A 16,616-nucleotide genomic window follows, 5' to 3' on the forward strand; every position below is an offset into this window, starting at 1 on the left:
ATTTTTTTTTTTTTTTTTTTTTTTTAAGTGTTGAGAGATTAGATGTATATCCACATAATTTTGATAACAACAAAAATTTTGTTGTTTACAAAGTCTAATCTAAAATTATAAAAAAATGGGAAATTCACAAAACATCACAATGGCAATCAATCATCCATTCTTGTAGGCAATTGAGATATACTTCAATTTATTACAAAATTTGACATCTAGTACTACATTGTATCAAGCTATCCAAAATATGTATTGTGTGAAGAAAACCATCACCATCATCATTTCTAGTTGTAATTACCAACAACCAAAACCTTTACAAACCTCCTATTATTATCTCTTGGTCCATGACTGTGAACTCTTGCCATAAAGGTTGCTTTTGTTTAATGATAAGCTTAAATCTCCAGTGTCAAAATTGCCCTAGATTAAACCTCATTGACCATACTTACTAAGAACTACATGAATATGTGTGAAATAAAAAATAAAAAATGTAACATTTCATGATGTTACAAGTACAATAATTATATATATATATATATATATATATTGATCAACAAAATCCAATAACAATTCTAACCTCACAGAGAAGTGGGAAGTAAGTTGCTTCATTTCAAGAAGAATGCACCAATTCTTACTCCTTGAATTGTATTCAAGACTACTTGGAATAAATTTACAACAAATGGCAAGTTCCATCAAGAGTTGAGCTCATAATAAATGCCTATTGCTCTACACATGTTCAAACTTTGACTGTAATTGTAGTCCCACATGGGATCAGGAAAAAAAACAAATAAACAAATAAACAGACAACAAGAGCAAGAAAAGAAGAGGAAAAGAAAGAAAACAAAACTACAACACACAGGGTGAGATTGAAGAAGTTTCGTTACTCCATTGCATTTTGGAATGAATATGAAAGTTTATTTTTTGGTGTTGTAATTTTCAATGGTCATTCATTTCTCGGACGGAAAAAATAAAACATGAGGCATGTTGTAGTGTGGATTTCAATTCATTGTGCACACATGCACAACATGGTTCTAATTTCTTGCCATTATGGACAAAGGGATGCAATCAAAATCAAACGTTGTCATGGTTGACATGTTCAGGCATCCAAATTGTAAAAACAATTAAAAATAAAAAAGAAGAAGCGGAAAAAATAATCTCTAAGCATCTTTTAATATAAAGATTTAAAATAAATAAATGTATATATATATATATATGTAAATAGACATGTCGTAAATATATCTCTATATATTTATTCACCTCATATGTATGTAGAAATAAATATATATATATATATATATATATTGTAGTAAGCATAGTTAAGATGCATTAATGCATCTTATAGATAATTTCATGCTTTTATTGTCATGGTAATAAATTGCACAGTTTTGATAAAACTTAACAATTTTGTAAACCAATCAAACTACACAATAAGTATTTGGTTTTTAGAGTTCTTATGACGTATCACATCAACATTTTGAACGTATGAAATTATTCCAACAGTATCTTATTTTCATGTTTGTAACATTATCATCTCAGTGTGTGTAAATGTAGGTGGATTTTGAAACAATACAAGGAGGAGTTTTAGAAAAAAATTTAAAATTTAGAATTAAAATAGTATTCACATTATATTGCCAATAAAAAGTCAAGAAACTTCACTACATGTGCTTAAATTGGCTTCTTTCCAAGGGAGCCAATCTGTGAAACAGTTTTTGCACAAGGATGCCAAAGTTTATAACACATGAGTCTAGGCCTCCACTCTTGGATGGTTCAGTTGTGGTTGCAGTACAAACAACTTGCTTGAAACAAAGACCCAACAAAGGAATTGTGAAGGCTCTTTAGTTGGAATAATAATAATAAAAAAAACAAAGTGCCTCTGAAGGAGCTTCAACCATTCGTGATGTCGTGCAGGGTTTTCAAGAGTAGAGTGGAGACAAAAAGTCACAGTAAAATGCTCAACTGCCCTCAATGAAAAGACCCAACTCTCTAACTGTTTGTTATTGATTACTGGTGCCCTTTTTTTTCTTCTCTTTCAATCCTTCCTAAACCATGGGCCACCCTGAATTCTATTCAGTTCAATGTTAAGAAAGGGCGACTACCCCTGATGAAAGGGTAATATTGTTTTAAAAAACTTGTGTTACACATGAAGTAGAATTTTCTGTAGAATCTTACGTGGCACTTTTTTTTATACTGAGATGACTCGAACATTTCATTGGCTTAACTGGTAACTTAGTGACTTAACTAGTGACTTAGTGACTTAATGACTCAACTTAGTCTTAACTTGTGAGTAGAGATGAGGACTCTGGGACAATGGAATAATAGTGTCCCCGGTGCTGGTCCCCAGTTGGTCGGCCTGCGACACGACAACCGGGTGCCAGCGCAGCGGAGATGGGTAGAAACCGGGTGACCTGTCCCCGGGGGCCCGCGCTGATAGGGAAGAATCGGGTGAGCTGGTGGGACAGGTGCGGTGATACGGCCCGACGATTCCCAGCGAGCACTGTGGGCAGAGAGAAGAGAGCCTCTTGGGAAGGCCAGCAGCCAATGAAGCTACATGGCGGGGGGAGGCAGTCGCATGTTCCGAGTGGAATCGTGGTGTGGCCTGCCAGGTCAGTGAGGGAGTTTTACTCGGAACTGGGCTAGTGGACGTGTAGGAGGGTCATGGGGCCTGGCTGGCTATGCCCGCAGCAGCATCCTTTGAGAAGGGTATGGGGACAAGGGGGGCTCTGCCCCTCCACCTACAAATAGGGATGAGCGCAGGCAGTGCGATCTTTTCCAACCCCCCGTCGTCTCTCGCTCCCTTGCTCCATCTTGATCTCGACCCCTCTCTCTCTGTGATGCTCTTGCGTTGCTGCGATTGATCGATCCCGTTCTCGCCTTCTTTAGTTTTTTCTTTTGTCCCTGAGGGCTGCGTCGATTCTCCTCGTGCACGCCGTTCTGTGAACTTCTTGATTACTCTCTCTTGTCGCCGATTGTTTGAATTATTCGCGTGCAATTGCTGTGCTACACAGCTTTCTCCCTCTTCTGCCCCTTTCTCCGTGCCGTCCTCACTGTGGTTTCTGTTGCCTGCGCTCCGTCGCCGTGGTGCTGAGAGCGGTACCGTTTCGATCGGTTAGTTGTTGAGGTTGATGTATCGCTGCCGTCGTGGAGGTTGTGAGAGAGATTCGAGTTGAGTACCTCCTCTGCGTTAGTCCAGACTGTTTTGTTTTGTGGCCTGAGTGGTTGGTCTCGGATTTGGTGAGATTTGAGAGTTGTGGTGTGACTAGGTTCTGGTTTGTTGGTGCTGGTTCGAGTCTGTGGATTTCAATTGCGACGTTGCGACGTTTGTTCGTGGAGATTTTTGGACGTGCTTTCCAGGCTGGCCGTGTTGTGATGCTGTGGCTTCCAGACTGTGGAATCATAGTTTGTGCTGGGATAGTAACAATTAGCTTCAACAGCAATAGGCAGTCCGGGTGTTCTACGAGTGCTTTGAGATTCCTTCTCAATTTATGCTTTGATGTGAGCCTGTCTTGATGCCCGTGGAATTACCTGCAGTTTCAAGGTTGTTTGTACCCGCAAATTACGTAGAAGTTTGTACTTGTTGTCGTGTGCTAGTCTGCTACACTCGACACTCTTGTCCTCTGTTATCGATTTGAGTTATATTCTTAGCTACACGCCTTGTCTCCCCATTTATCAAGGTCCTTTCTGTGGGTCTGGGACGGCTATCGTGAAGTTCCGTACTTTTAGCACTCACAGAGTTAATACTTCAGATAGTTATTCCTTGCTCCCACCTATAACTTCCTTACTGTTATCGAGTATCTTCTGCTTAGAAGCTTGTTCCGTTTTTTACATTTTTTATTTTTTTTTATTTTTACTCTCTCATTTAAAATCATACTGACTGATTTAGTTGCTCCTTCTTGCTGTCGCTCTATTCGGGCTTCAAATTTTCAAAGTACCTTGAACTTTTTGTTTCGTCAGCTCAAGTTCTTTTGTGATCTTTGAGCTCTTCTTCTCCTCATTCTTCTTCCTTTCATCAATTGAAAGAGAACATGCTTGCTTGTGCCATCGATTTTCGGTGAACTAAAGCCGATTTCAAGCTGTGCTCGTGACTTCTTCAAGAAACATCCCTTTTTCTCAGCTTAGGAGGCCATGCTGCGTGGACCTCTAGACTCACGTCGCCGAATCTGGTTAATTCTTGTTGAAGGAGTAGAAGATCTTTTTCGCTAGCAGTGCGTGCCAGCGAATAAACAACACTTGGTAACCAAGTGCTGCTGCAACAGGCACGAACATATCACCGAACATCCCAATTGCGAGGACTAGCTTTTCAGTTGGAGGGGCAGTTCTGGGCTCTTGGTTTGAGGCTGTTTTTCATTACAAGAAGTTAAGAGAGAGAAAAAGCTATTTAATTTAGAAGACGAGGTAACAGGTCTTTCGAAGAATGATGGCATATGTGGCCCCTGTAGCTCGTACGAAGAGTGAACACCCTGGCTCAACTGTCGCAGTTGGAGGTTTCACTCCTTTACCGGGAAGGCAAATCTACAGTGTAGGATTGACGATGAATGACGGAGGCAACCGGACAGATGGTCCCCGTGTTGCTCAAGTGACCTCATCCACTCTTCCTCCCGTACTCACTCTCCCGAAGCCAGAGCCACAGCTGTATCGTAAAGCCGAAGGAGAAGCTGCGGATTATGATATCTACATGCATGGTCGGAAACGAACTAAGCTCCATGACACTGGTTCTTCGCCAGTATTACAGGTGAGTATTGATTAATTGCCTCTGTTTAAGACTTGCTTCCGAATAATTTTTTGGCTGCATTTTGGTTCGTGTGATTCACATATTGTGTTTTAATTTTTACGTGTGTGCTTGTGCTTGTGCGTGTGTATATGTGTGTGTTGACATGTGCGCGTGCGCGTGCACATTTTTTAGATGCTTGGATGGATCATGTTGAAGAACTAATGTAACACACAGTAAGTATATAGGACCTTCAATTTTCTAAATGATCATGGTTAACATTTTGGCTTTTTCATCTCTGCCGCAGAGCTCTTGTCGTTTTCCATCAACTACATTCGAACATGATAGTGAAGGTGGATCTCCTCTCCCAACTAGGTATCCGCAACTATCCGTTCTGAGGAAAAGCAGTTCTATGCTTCCTCCTACGCCTCTTTCTGTTGCTCAAGCCCCATGTAACCCACTCGAAGAGCCCAGTCCCTTGGGTTTGACGCTGAAGAAAACTCCCTCGCTCTTGGACCTTATCTCTTTTCAACTCCAACATAGTGCTACTGCGCAAGCTACTGAATCTGAAAACTCTGCCCAAGGCTTTGGGAAATCGAGGATTGTGAAGTGTTTAGCTCCAACTGGCTCTACTGCTCAAGATAAACTGAAGGCTTCTAATTTTCCAGCATCAACTCTTAAAATTGGAACCTGGGAGGTAGGTTCCTGCGACATGTTTCTTTGTTCATTTTCAGGTCTTTATGGCGATTGAAATTATGCTGCACCGTTAAAGCCGAGTTTCTGTTTGTGTATCCTGAAGATTCGTGACAGGAGTATTTTATTTGAATTTATTGATAAGCGGTGTTGTACTTTTGTATATCAGCGTGCATCCAGATACGAAGGCGATCTAGTGGCCAAATGCTACTATGCCAAGCGCAAGCTTGTTTGGGAGGTGCTGGATAGTGGACTCAAAAGCAAGATTGAAATACAGTGGTCTGATATCTCGGCGATGAAGGCTATTTGTCCTGATAATCTTCCTGGATCTCTCGAGATCGAGGTACGGTTGTTTGTTGCAGTTCTGATTCGAATTATGCGTCTTTGATTGGTTTAGTATTTATTGTACATGGACATCATTATCTCATAATAGTTGGTGACTGTTTTCAGATTTCTCGTCCGCCTTTGTTCTTCAAAGAGACGAATCCTCAGCCAAGGAAGCACACTTTATGGCAGGCTACCACCGATTTTACTGGGGGCCAAGCAAGTATTTGCAAGTGAGCACTTTTCTTTACTTTGCCGTTGGGATTTTTGTTCGCATGTAAAAATGTTGGTGGTTGATAAATTAGTTGCACGTCGTCTCACGTAGATACGTCGAGATGTCACTGGATGGAGCTCCTTTCTGGTTTTAGCTAGGTGATAGATATGGAAACTTGTGTCGGTATTGGGCCCAGATATCATAAAATGCTGATCCTTTTTTTTTTTTTTTTTTTTTTTTTTTTTCCTTTTTTCTTGTGACAGGGTTCACTACTTGCAGTTTCCTGAAGGTGTCTTGAACAGACATTATGAGAAACTTGTCCAGTGCGATCCTCGGCTGAAGGCGCTTGTTGACGGAACTCTGTCAGGTTCAGGTCCTCGTTATGATTCAAGTGAATCTGCCTTAGAAGGTCAATCAGTTCTGCAGCAGACGAAGCCTCGGAATGCAATGGCACATGTGTACGATGCTTTCAATAACAGACCAGACTCTCCCTTGTCTCCATATTCGCATTTGCAAGCCAGGACAGGATGTCCTTCTGTTGTTCCCGAATTGGAGTCTGATTTCTTGAACCGTAACAATGAGACATCTTCCCCAAGCTCTGGTAGGCGTCTGCTAATACTCATGTTTGTCTTTAATCTTTTTTTATGCACTGCATGTTTTCTGCAGTTGTATTTCTAGCACCAATCTGTATACTATTTTTGAACGTGATTCTTGTTCAAGATTATTGCTACTGGTGATATTAAAAAATTACCGACTAATTTGCAAACTTCTTCACGTTGCAGTTATGGAAGTTCGCAGACGCGAGGAGGGCGGCGACAGTGATAGCGGGGAGTTTTATGGGGATTTGGGAAGCTACAGTCCCTACCCAGTCGATTCTGGGTACTCTACTGCAATTGGCTACGATTTACAAGACATGAAGTCATCAATGAATCTTTATTCTGGGAATGCCGGCGGGTCAGCTGCAAACAGACAATTCTTGGATGAGATTGCGCATTTGTTGCTCGGAGACTCATCCGTTTCGCTTTCAAACGAGCAAGCAATCCTCCTTGCCGCCCGAGTGGGCACTATGCAAGCTGCCATAGCTAGAGACTTTCAGGCTGGGCCCCTTTCACAGCCCGGTTTTGATGGTTTTTCTGTTTTAAATGAAAATCCTGGGTATTACACTACGAATTCCGAACGAAGCATGGGCACTGACAATGGGCAGGCTGACAGCAATTTTGACACTAATAGTAGGTTATCAAAATGTACCAATATGTTGGAACCCTCATTCAACTCAGTCGGTCAGTGCCTCAACAAAAATCCCTCCACAGGAGAATTGCTTATGAATCTACCCCGTGTGGCCTCGTTGCCCCAACTTTTTGAGTCCGTCTCCCAGGGGCCGATGTCGAGATTCATGGGTATCCAGTGAAGGATGTTTAGTTAAGCTGGTGTGTACTCTTGGATTAGATATGCGTCTTCAACCAGTCCAGCAGATAACTTGTAAATTGGAGCATTGTAGAAGTTCTGTTAGCGTCAAACACCGATCTGTGTGCGACTGATTTTCCGCTTCATAGTCCAGCTCCCGTTTGCTCCATCACTTGCATGGAGTGCGGTTTGATGTATTCTTTTCCATTATGATCAAAACACCTTATAGGTTATGTAATATTTGATCCTGCTGTTGCAGAAACCGTAGGAGAACATTTAGTTTCTTGGTTTTATTTACCTCTAGAATATGTTCTGATGTCGCCCTGGTCAATGTGGTCAAAGCCGACCAGGTTCCCTCTTTCGACTGTATACTCACTGTTACTGCTCTTCAATTCTTATCCCACAAACTTGATAATGAAATGGATTTGCATCATGCAGGTGCAACTTCCCACAATCAATTGAATGCTTCTCTTTAACCTCTCTACATGCTTCAGATTAACCCACAGTGCGGCTTGTTGCTGTTGGTGCCATGTCTAAGTAAAAAAATTGGTGATGAGATGGTATTTTGCAATGATAATAGGCAGCCAGCATGTGTGGAAACTGCTGGATCATGAACCAGAACAACTCTGTATCATTGTTTCTCAAGCTCTGGGGCAGCAAACATACACAAGATTCTTACTTTCTGCACCTTTTTTTTTTTTTTTTTTTTTTTTTTCCCATGGATGCTTCAATTGTGAATTGGGTTTCACAGTGAGAAAAAAAACTTATCTAAAAAATTACCAAGTTAGCTTAAGCATGTGAATCATTGAGCAAGCATGCGGAATCTCAACAAGAGAACAATATCATAGAATAAGCTGTGTCCCCTTTAAATTTGCCACAAATATCACCAGACAAGTGTGAGGAGGCTCACAAAGGGAATCACCTTGGAACTATTCAAAGTTCCATTATTCCATACATGCATCGATAGCTGCCTCTGATTGGGAATCAAAGTCAAGGTCTTCAAAGATTTTAAGAATATTTTAAGAATATTCTCAAGGAACGTCACTCTTCTTGAGGCAATCTAGTGACACTCACCTGGATTGGTAGAAGTTCCATCCAATTTTGATGGGCTTGAATGGTGCCAAACCTGACTTGGTGGCTATAAGAAGGCTGTGATTGGGTACATGGTTATCCATTTATTATTCTTTATCCATTAAATTATTGTTGCAAAAAAAGAACGAAAAAAATAATAATTCATTATAATCAGCATATTTAACTAGAAGAAGATTGAAATGTAAATATAGTATAATAATTATTTTTGATGTGAACGATATGCATGTGTTTAGTCACATGGCTTGTATGCTCTTCACATGCATCCAACTTCAAAACATCAAATTATCATTCATGCATGCAGCCATTGTTGATTTATTGCCAAAATAGAAATGAATACCAGTTATGTACTTGCATTAGTTTTTGATTGTGTTAACATTGTAACAGAAACATTTGTTTTATTCTTCATCAAATATTGATCGAACTGCTTTCATTTGAATGAAAATGGTATCAATGTATCATGTGTTTTGAATGTGAATTGTTTTTTTGTGCACATGTGGATAATTTTGAAGTTTTTGCATCTAATTTATTATTTCATAAATAGAGATTAAGTTATTTAAATCTCTGTAATATTATTTTTAATTATCATCAAAGTGAGTCAATCCACAATAATCTGTATACATCAGGAAGAATCCACATTTTTTCTTTAAAAAGACAATTGGCACACCTATAATTATATAACTCAATTTATTTTATAATTATTTTAAATCCTAGTTCTTATATATTTTGTTTGTATCTTGTGATTTTGTATTAAGATACTTCTTAAAAATAAAGTACCAATTTGTTTTATAATTAATCATATAATGGATAATATCCAAAAATAAAATAGTTCTATAATATAAATATAAAAAAATATAAAATTATAGTGGATTTCATATAATTTTTCAGATATATATTATATAATAATATATATTATATGTATTTCTGATCAAATATTATTTCAAATATAATTTGATATAAAATTATCTGATAATATATGTGTATATATATATATATATATATATATTTATAATTATAGTGGATTTCAGATATATATTATATAATAATCTAATATATTAGGTTATATATTACACCAATTTCATTCTTAAATAAAAACACACAGTAGTTTATTATTCCATATTTATTTTAATTTATGTTCTAAAGAATTGTCATTGTAAGTCCATATTATAGTGAATTTACAATACGTTCAAAGTCATGCAACATGTACTTGATTGGCATTTTAATTCAAGGATAGCATCACAACAATAACTCCATTTGATCAATGACAGGACTTATTTATGTCCTTGATTCATCTCCTTGTAATTTATTTTTCAAGCCAATCCCATCTCTCTACATATATACTAGCAGAAATGTGTGCAGTTGGTCACAAAAAACACATTATAAACTATGTGTTGTAAATTAATCTTTTATTTGAAGCTTCATATGATGTGAAACTCCATGTTGCATGCTGGTCTTCTATGTTCCATGTTCCACATTGTGGTGCTTCTAAACCCTATGCTTAGTGATCTTGCAATGCTATTCTTGGCAATCTAAAGCAACGTGAAGATTTTGATCTATGATTGATCAAAAGTTGAGTTATTACTTCACTTTTGATGAAAACAATGAGAAATAAGACATGTAACCAATTAGAGATGATTTTTGTCTCCTTTGATTTATACAATTGATTTATTGTTCTGATATGTTTGCTTCATTTTCATATATATATATATATATATATATATTGCTTCATTTTCATTTGTGAGTGTCATGGTTTCTGCCTCCACTGTGTTGGCCCCTTCTATCTTCAGCACCAACTCATTCACAGCATCAATGGAGATAGCCTGAAGGGGTGAATTCCTAGCACTCTAAACTAGTTTCAAACTATCTCGGTCTTGCCCTAATTGTGCATTGTGGCCATCACCAAGCAGGTGGGTTGGATGATTTAGCTGAAGCTGATCCCCTAGGTAGCCAATCCCAAAGAAATCCAGCTTTGGCAATTCTTAAAAAACACACTTCTTAAGAAACTTGTTTGATTTGGTAATTTTGAACACCATCTGTGCTATGGTTTAGGGTTTACCTGAATTGTAGCCACAGATTTGGTCAGACATCGTGCTGAGGTGATGGTCTCACTCCAAAACGCTTCGAAACTGCAAGTATCTAGCTCTTGTCCTGTTTTTGAATTTTGTTCTTTCATGAAGCATTCTGGCCGCATGCGAATAACAATGTTCTGGGCAGATTTTTCTTAATAGTGCAGCGTCACAAACGTTGAGGCACATCGAATCGTCATGGCATAGCATTGTTCCGTCAAACAAAGCAAGTTTGACAAGTCATATATACAAATCCTAATCAAGCTTGGGCAAAATTGGCTGGTCACTGGAAATATCTTGCACGGCTTTCAGTCCCACGGTACAGTGTTGGACTTCGTATCTGAATATCCGAGGCGAATCTAGAGGGCATTGACAATTTTTCCATTTGGGTAGGAGTGGGAAATCAGAGTTGAAGATGCTTGAGTCTGATCTCGAGCTTCACAACAAAGACTTCACATTGAAATTAATGGGGATATAATCTCGCTAATTCTCGGATGTTACGTTGCAATGTCACTCTCTTGATGGGGAGCTGCAGTTTGATCAGAGACTATAATCCATCATTTCCATCAAATTGCGCAGTAATACGCGTTTCGGAGGAGTGCGAGTGCGTTGGGTGTTTCGTAGTAATTTGATGAGGTGGTACGAGAGGATTTCTAGAGTAGTACTGCGTTAAAGCCTGGTTTGTCCGAATCGGTGTTTCGGTGCAGCACAAGAAGCTAGATTTTTAACTGGAAACTGTCCGGAGTCTTAAAATCTCAATCATGCACGACGAAGCCTTCCAGCATCTGGTGAAGGGCCACCAGACGCGCATCTTGCTTATGACCTGATAGGCACAGGACACAGACAGCTGAGAGTTGCAACCTGTTGCTCAGGAGGTACGGCCCTTTAAGCATGGATGCAGACCAAAAAGATCCTGAAAAAAGAAGATGAATTACGTGCAACACGCTATTCATGAAGATGTTTCTGAAACCAAATCAAGCCACTCAGATTTCGATACGTGAGCTAATAGGTTACATAGACTACCCTCAAAATTCAATCATCACAACACAGGAGCTAGACATAATCCATGGGTCACTCTATCTAAGTCAGAGATGCTAGGCAACGTAGGATACCAAGCTCGCAAATTCAATTTCAGCTCAAAAATCATCGTAGATACAAGGTGACGCCAACTCAACATCTCATGTTAACGATCCAGAGAGAATCTACCATACAGAAACCCACGTAACTGGCTCGAAATGACTAGTACTTCAGCAACACACAGATGGGCAATGGTAGACGGTGACACGTTCTCTGGTCTCAACATAACCAAGTGTATTCAAAATGGAATACTCAAATGAATTCTCCACCATTCAACAGGCAGAAGTCCTGTGTGTTCCTGCCTACAACGTATCAACGCAGAATCCAGATAACTGAACAAAGGCTAGTTGTTAATCCACCAATTCTGGAGATACCCTACATTATATTCCGTAGGGTATCCACCAATTCTGTAGGGTAACCATCGCCATTTGAAGAATGTAATGGTTAACACAGTCATATTCATTAATTATGAATAAGGTCTGAAGCTATAGTGTAGAAAGCAGAGGAGCTGATAAACGCTCAAGCAAGAGTTGGAGTATTTACACTTTCTGGTTGTGCCCAGAACCGTTCAATGGAAGGAGTTCGCTACGAGTCTTCTAGACCGCCGCGAAGTATACAAATCTGACCATCTCGAAGCAGTACGTCTTCATCAAGCTGGTGAATCCGTCGACGTAAGACTTCCACCTCCATACTTGTTCGCAATGCTTCCCTGCTCATAGCCTCTGCATCCTTTTGCATTTCATCTCTTTCTTGTTTGACAAGAATTAATTCTTTACAGCCATGATCCATCTCTTTCATTAGTTTCTGCAGGGTTGTCTCCTGTACTTTTACCACCTCTTCTCTATCATCCAACCGATGCTCAAATTCTGTGACTCGAAGAGTGACGTTAGCAAGGGAATGGTGTAAATTTTCCCTCTCTAACTCTAATGCATCCCTCTGTTGCAGAAGACTTGTAATCTGTGGCTGACAATGCTGGAGCTTTACCTCTAATGCGTCCACTCTCCCTTGTAGCAGCTGACATGTCAAACTCTGTGATTCCAACTGCTTCTCATATTCCTCCAATTGTGTTCTTGTTACGTCCAGCTCTTGATCTGCTTTGGTTTTAGAGCCCAACGCAGTTGTAATCTGAGTCTGAAAGTCCTCTATCTGCTTACACTGTGACTGGGATTCCCTGGTGAGGACCTCATTCTGTTTGGAGAGACGCATGATACGTGAATTCTGAGAATCTACTGTCTTCGCTAAATTGCTGAGAGAATGCTCTAGATCATTAACAACATCGTCCTTTCCCGCAATAACTGCTCTAGCTTCCTCTAATTGAAAATCACGTTCGGAGAGTTTATTCATCAGTGCCTCCAGCCTTTCATTCATGCTGTACAGTTGCTGTGCCGCAGCCTGCAGACTCTGACGCATTTCACTTCCCAGGTGTGCAGAATTCGGCAGTTCTTTGTCCTTCACCTTCATCTTCACATCACCATTTGAAGACTCATTCTCTTCTTTATCATTCAACTTCATCGTCGCAGCACCTCTTGGAGAAACCTTCTCTTTTAACGCAAACGCAGCCTGAGCTGAATCTCTGTCCTGTATGGAGCGCTCCATCTGAGATTGTAAGCTCAGAATATCCTTCTGCTTAACCTCCAGTTCCCACTCTACCTTTGCAATCTTTTCAAGAAGGCATTGATTTTCTTCCTCTAAGCCGGAAACTCTGTCATTAGAGGATCGCAGGGCCTCTCTGGTGTCATGCCTCTCCCTTGTCAATAGCCTCAACTTTGCATACAGAAGATTGTTTTCATCTTGAAGTTCGGCAAATTTAGCTTGGTCACAATCAATTTCAGCTCTTAAATCCTGCTCTAGTTTCTTCATATTCAATGTACCCTCCCTCTGTTGATTGGTAAATCTCTCCAATAGGTAGTTGATGTCTCGCCGTACGTTTACATTCTCAACTCGAGAAGCTTCAAGTTCATTACGAAGAGTGATCTCGACATCATTCAACCTTTGCAATTCTTTCTGCAACCTGCTCATCTTTCCTTCTTTATTGCCATCCATACCATTCTTCAGCCCTTGCCTGAGACCATGAATGCTTTTCTCATGATCCATACACAATTGTTGCAATCTTTCTACTCTGTTTTGCATGTCGAGTTTCTCTCCGTCATTACGAGCGCAAATCGAACGAAGCTCTTCAACCTCAATGTCAGCTTCTCGAGATTGTTTACTACTTTGAGCTGCCGCTTGTCGTAGTTCTAGAATTGTTCTCTCCGCTTTCTCCACTCGCTTCCTGTGACCATCCATTTGCAACTCGAATTCCCTAACCTTGTCTCTCAGGATTGTCTCCTTCAATGTCATAGCAGCCAAATCCTTGTGCAGTGCACCTTTCTCTTCTTCCAAAGCCCAAACTCTGTTCCTCAGACCATGGTCTTCCAGATTCGAATTTTCCGCATCCGTTCTCACACCGTTGTGTCGATCAATAATCTGAGCGGCGTCACTGACCTCTTCTCCAAGATCCTTCGAGGCAGTGCGCATGTCCACTTTAACCTTCTCTACATCATCCAGTGCGCAGACGTAATCTTCTTCTTCCTTAATGCTACGCCTATTCCCAGCAGAAAATTCTACTGACCTCCGCAACTCTCCAGATATTCTGTACCCGTTTTGATGCAAAATACCGCCTTCTAAAATTGGACAATTCCATCCAACATCATGAGCTAGTTGGACCTCGCTGAGAGCCATGGCTTGCTCACCACTGTTAGCACCGGCAGGGGTATCCTCCGCCTTCGAGGCGAGAACTGTGCTGCTCTAGAATACAGCGATACTGTTTATCCTCACCACTGCTTCCACAGACAACTCCTATTCAACAATTCTTCACCACCCGTCTCATACTCCACATGTCCCATTATGCTAATGCTCAAAGCAAATGTGCAATGGATATCGCTGCATGAGAACTCCTATCTAACTACCACTTCAAACCCCTTGCACCAAATAGACCTGCTCTGATAGCACCACACAGACACAAATTATCCAACGTCATCAATTCTCAACACGCATCTCCAACTTTCTAACAACCAACCGGCCTAAAACACCCCAAGCACCAACACTCGCGCCCAAGTGATACTAAACACAACCGGACAACAAGCACAACCAAACCCAATTCACATTCCATCCTCCCACTTCCTGACGTTCCTCCATTGTCAAAACCCCCGATGTATCTCCAAAAACCCCCTCCCAAACCCAAAAACGGCTCTGAAGGGCAAATTCCCAACTCTACCAGAAGTAACAATCCTCCCTCAGCTACTAGTCACTGAGCAATACCAGATCCAAAGAACTGGCGAAGCTGCAGCTACGTCAATTCGAATAGCACCACCGAGACAAACCACCCGCGCCTCCAACCCGCCAATCTCAAACAACCTATTACTCCCTGTACACAGCAAAAGAAAAAAGAAACTCCCAGTCAAATTGATCCCACTGCGTCACCTCCGCATACAACGGCTCCTTCTGCATAATCAAGAACACCACACGCCCGAGAATGCACTTCCGTCGAATCGAATTCAAGGGCAACTCGGTGTCACCTACAAAACGTGTAAAAACAGAACCCTCAGGCTCACTCACGCGGTAGACTTGTGTCCATTCCACCCCCAACTGATGTCAACACTCAATTTCATCTACATCTCCAGGTCAGTCCAATCCTCTATAATTAGCAACCGCTTCCGCGAAACGGCTCCGATCCATTGCCCTTTCGCGAGGAATTTCCCCCGCGACCAAGCGCATTGAATGGAAAATCCCTTCCTAGTTGTAGCACTTCTTGAAGCTACCACGTAGGCGGGAAGACGAAATCGCCCGGCCACAGAACACTTCGAAAATCTGAACCTACTGACCCCTGACAGACTTCATCGATTTACGAGCATTTGCGCATCGTCTTGGGGTGACATGATCACGGAAGTTTTTAATTCAGCTGCAGGATTTAGAAAACCAACTTGCGCCGGCGTCGATGCTGTGAAAACCGTTAGAAGAATTCTCCCAGGACTTTGGGGCGTGGTGAGGATTCCGTGACAGTTGGGGCTTCGTGTTTGAGGGTTTACGATTTCTGTGCGCCACTTTCTCCGGCTGGATTCGAGGGGCGAAATTCTGCCGCCGCCCTCGCCGCATTGACGCGCATTCCATTGTCAAGCGGCCTGACGCATCGCCGGTCGGCAGCTTCGGACGTCGTTGTCAAGGCCCTTGCAACTTGAAATTTTGAAATTTTAAAAAGTTTGAATTTCGTCGAGGAAAGGCGGGGGAGGAACTTTAATGGAGCCATTTCGAATTTTTAGAATTTTTGCGGAATCGATCCATCTGACTGGAGAATTCCTTTCTCACATTCATTGTGATGGAGATATACTAGAACAATGATGCATGTGATTTTGGAAAAATTCATGTTTATATTTAATGCTAACTTCCACAATGTATGAGTCAGTTAAGGTGACTTGATGGTAGCCTAATTGTATCAGAGTGTTCCTTCTACATCATTTGTGTATATGTTTTGAATTTGACCATTAGATTATGAAGATCGGTTTGTAGAATGTTTTTTATTTTTTTTATTTTATTTTTATTTTATTGTTGAAATAAAATAAATCAAGTATCTATAACATTTTAAATTAGACACAAATTATACTTTTTGAAAAAATGATATAATTAGTATATATATCTATAGATCAATAAAAAATAATTTTCTATTTTTTGTATAAATATGATATAATATTTGCATTTGCATATTTATATATGTTTATTATTTAAAACAACTTAGATCTAAGATGAAGACATAAAGAAGCAACAAGTTTCATCAATGGATCTTGATTGGTGGAATTGTTAAAGTATAGTTTTAAATTATTCAAATAAAAAAATATTAGGATTTTGAAGTCATTTTGATTATTCAAGTATTTCATAGAATTTTAATGGATTTATTAGAAAAGTCTTATTACAAAACAAAGTTATAAGGATGGAATTTTAGTAAGTCTTAGTAATAATTAGCTTAGTTGGTTTAATATTTTTGCTTATTGTTAAATAATAATGTTTATTTATTGAGACCAAT

At 40.2% G+C, this 16,616-nt stretch overlaps 2 protein-coding genes and 1 long non-coding RNA gene across 4 annotated transcripts; 2 read left to right on the plus strand and 1 right to left on the minus strand.

The window, feature by feature from the left end:
- Positions 1–1,960: 1,960 nt before the first annotated feature.
- LOC149986644 (uncharacterized) lies at positions 1,961–2,764 on the plus strand. Its single transcript, XR_016500147.1, has 2 exons — positions 1,961–2,097; positions 2,330–2,764. It is a non-coding gene; the product is annotated as an uncharacterized LOC149986644 (long non-coding RNA).
- LOC112275061 (uncharacterized) lies at positions 2,764–7,566 on the plus strand. Its single transcript, XM_024505014.3, has 6 exons — positions 2,764–4,717; positions 5,001–5,390; positions 5,556–5,729; positions 5,837–5,943; positions 6,188–6,525; positions 6,707–7,566. Exons 1-6 carry the CDS (start codon positions 4,400–4,402, stop codon positions 7,330–7,332), a joined length of 1,953 nt encoding a protein of 650 aa, XP_024360782.1. The 5' UTR covers positions 2,764–4,399; the 3' UTR covers positions 7,333–7,566.
- Positions 7,567–11,769: 4,203 nt separating this feature from the next.
- Positions 11,770–15,578, minus strand: LOC112275335 (uncharacterized). 2 transcript variants are annotated; one of them, XM_024505625.3, is made up of 3 exons: positions 15,158–15,578; positions 14,861–14,966; positions 11,770–14,536 (listed from the first exon to the last, which is right to left on the minus strand). In XM_024505625.3, exon 3 carries the CDS (start codon positions 14,279–14,281, stop codon positions 12,146–12,148), a length of 2,136 nt encoding a protein of 711 aa, XP_024361393.1. In that variant the 5' UTR covers positions 14,282–14,536; positions 14,861–14,966; positions 15,158–15,578; the 3' UTR covers positions 11,770–12,145. The 2 variants fall into 2 exon arrangements, with proteins under 2 accessions (XP_024361393.1, XP_024361389.1); XM_024505621.3 differs by having other exon boundaries at positions 11,770–14,541.
- Positions 15,579–16,616: the final 1,038 nt, after the last annotated feature.

This window comes from Physcomitrium patens, chromosome 22, assembly GCF_059467195.1.
Source record: "Physcomitrium patens ecotype Gransden chromosome 22, ASM5946719v1, whole genome shotgun sequence".
Classification (NCBI taxonomy): Eukaryota; Viridiplantae; Streptophyta; class Bryopsida; order Funariales; family Funariaceae; genus Physcomitrium; species Physcomitrium patens.